At 56.2% G+C, this 905-nt stretch overlaps 1 protein-coding gene across 1 annotated transcript in view; it reads left to right on the forward strand.

Moving 5' to 3' along the window:
• The first annotated feature begins 718 nt into the window (after window positions 1-718).
• The window catches only part of LOC104860422 (HLA class II histocompatibility antigen, DQ beta 2 chain), a 5,912-nt gene continuing 5,725 nt past the window's right edge, over window positions 719-905 (forward strand). The window contains exon 1 of the mRNA XM_010621581.3: window positions 719-902. Within this exon, the coding sequence (XP_010619883.1) occupies window positions 839-902 (64 nt within the window). The 5' untranslated portion in view covers window positions 719-838. The remainder of the gene's footprint in view (window positions 903-905) is intronic.

The following is a 905-nucleotide window of genomic DNA, read 5'->3' on the forward strand; positions in this document are numbered from 1 at the left end:
CTTGTGCAGGGTTAAGCAGCCGAGGAACTCGCAATGTCAGCTTCGTTGGCTCTGCCCACACTTTCAAGGGACCATCATGGGGCAACAGATTTCTGCGTAAGGACGGGTCACTTGCTGTAGGGCTGAGCGCCAATGTTTTTCCTCTTTCCCACACGGTAACCTGAGATTTCAGCAGTTACAGAGGGCAGCGAAGGACATTACGCGATGCTAACCATGCCATGTCACCCTCGGATGAGTATGAGCCGAGACCCAGATGGGAAACGCAAGAAACATCACCCACACTTTGCAGAGAGCAGCCTGAGCTGGAGAGAGGCCCAGTGACTTGCTCTCCGAATGCAGCCCCAGCCATTTCCCCGGGAGAACTCTGCTTTTGGTGAACATCTTCGTGACAATTTTCTGTCCCCTGAAACATGATGTCCATTTATTTTTTTCCCTATTAAATCTCCCAAGTTTAAGAAAAAAATAGGTTTTGGGAGGGCAGGGACAAGGGGAAAAAAATGAGAACCAAGACCTGGCATGTAAAGGTACAAGATCCCAATGATGAATGTAAGCAGATAGGCTTTACAAATACCACGCAGTTGCCAGACTGTCCCGGACTTGCTCCTCTTGGCGCGTTTACCCTGAGGCGTTCGTCTCCCCCGGACCGGAGCCTCCAGGACACGCGTCTGCCCGGAGACGGATGAGGCGCTGCAGCTCCGGAGCTCATTGGCTCCCTTGCGGGGCGGCCCCAGCCCTAGCAGCCCCGGGAGCTCTCGGGGTCTCATTCTCTGAAGTGGGTGCAGCGGGTGTGCTCGGTGCTGACGGCCTCCGCCTCTGCCTCCCTCGTCGCTCCGAGAAGATGGCTCTGCAGACCCCGAGAGGCCTCGGCCCCGCGGCCGTGCTGGTGCTGCTGTCGGTGCTGAGCA

This window comes from Fukomys damarensis, unplaced genomic scaffold (genome assembly GCF_012274545.1).
Source record: "Fukomys damarensis isolate Sample0158 unplaced genomic scaffold, DMR_v1.0_HiC HiC_scaffold_55, whole genome shotgun sequence".
In the NCBI taxonomy this organism is placed as follows: Eukaryota; Metazoa; Chordata; class Mammalia; order Rodentia; family Bathyergidae; genus Fukomys; species Fukomys damarensis.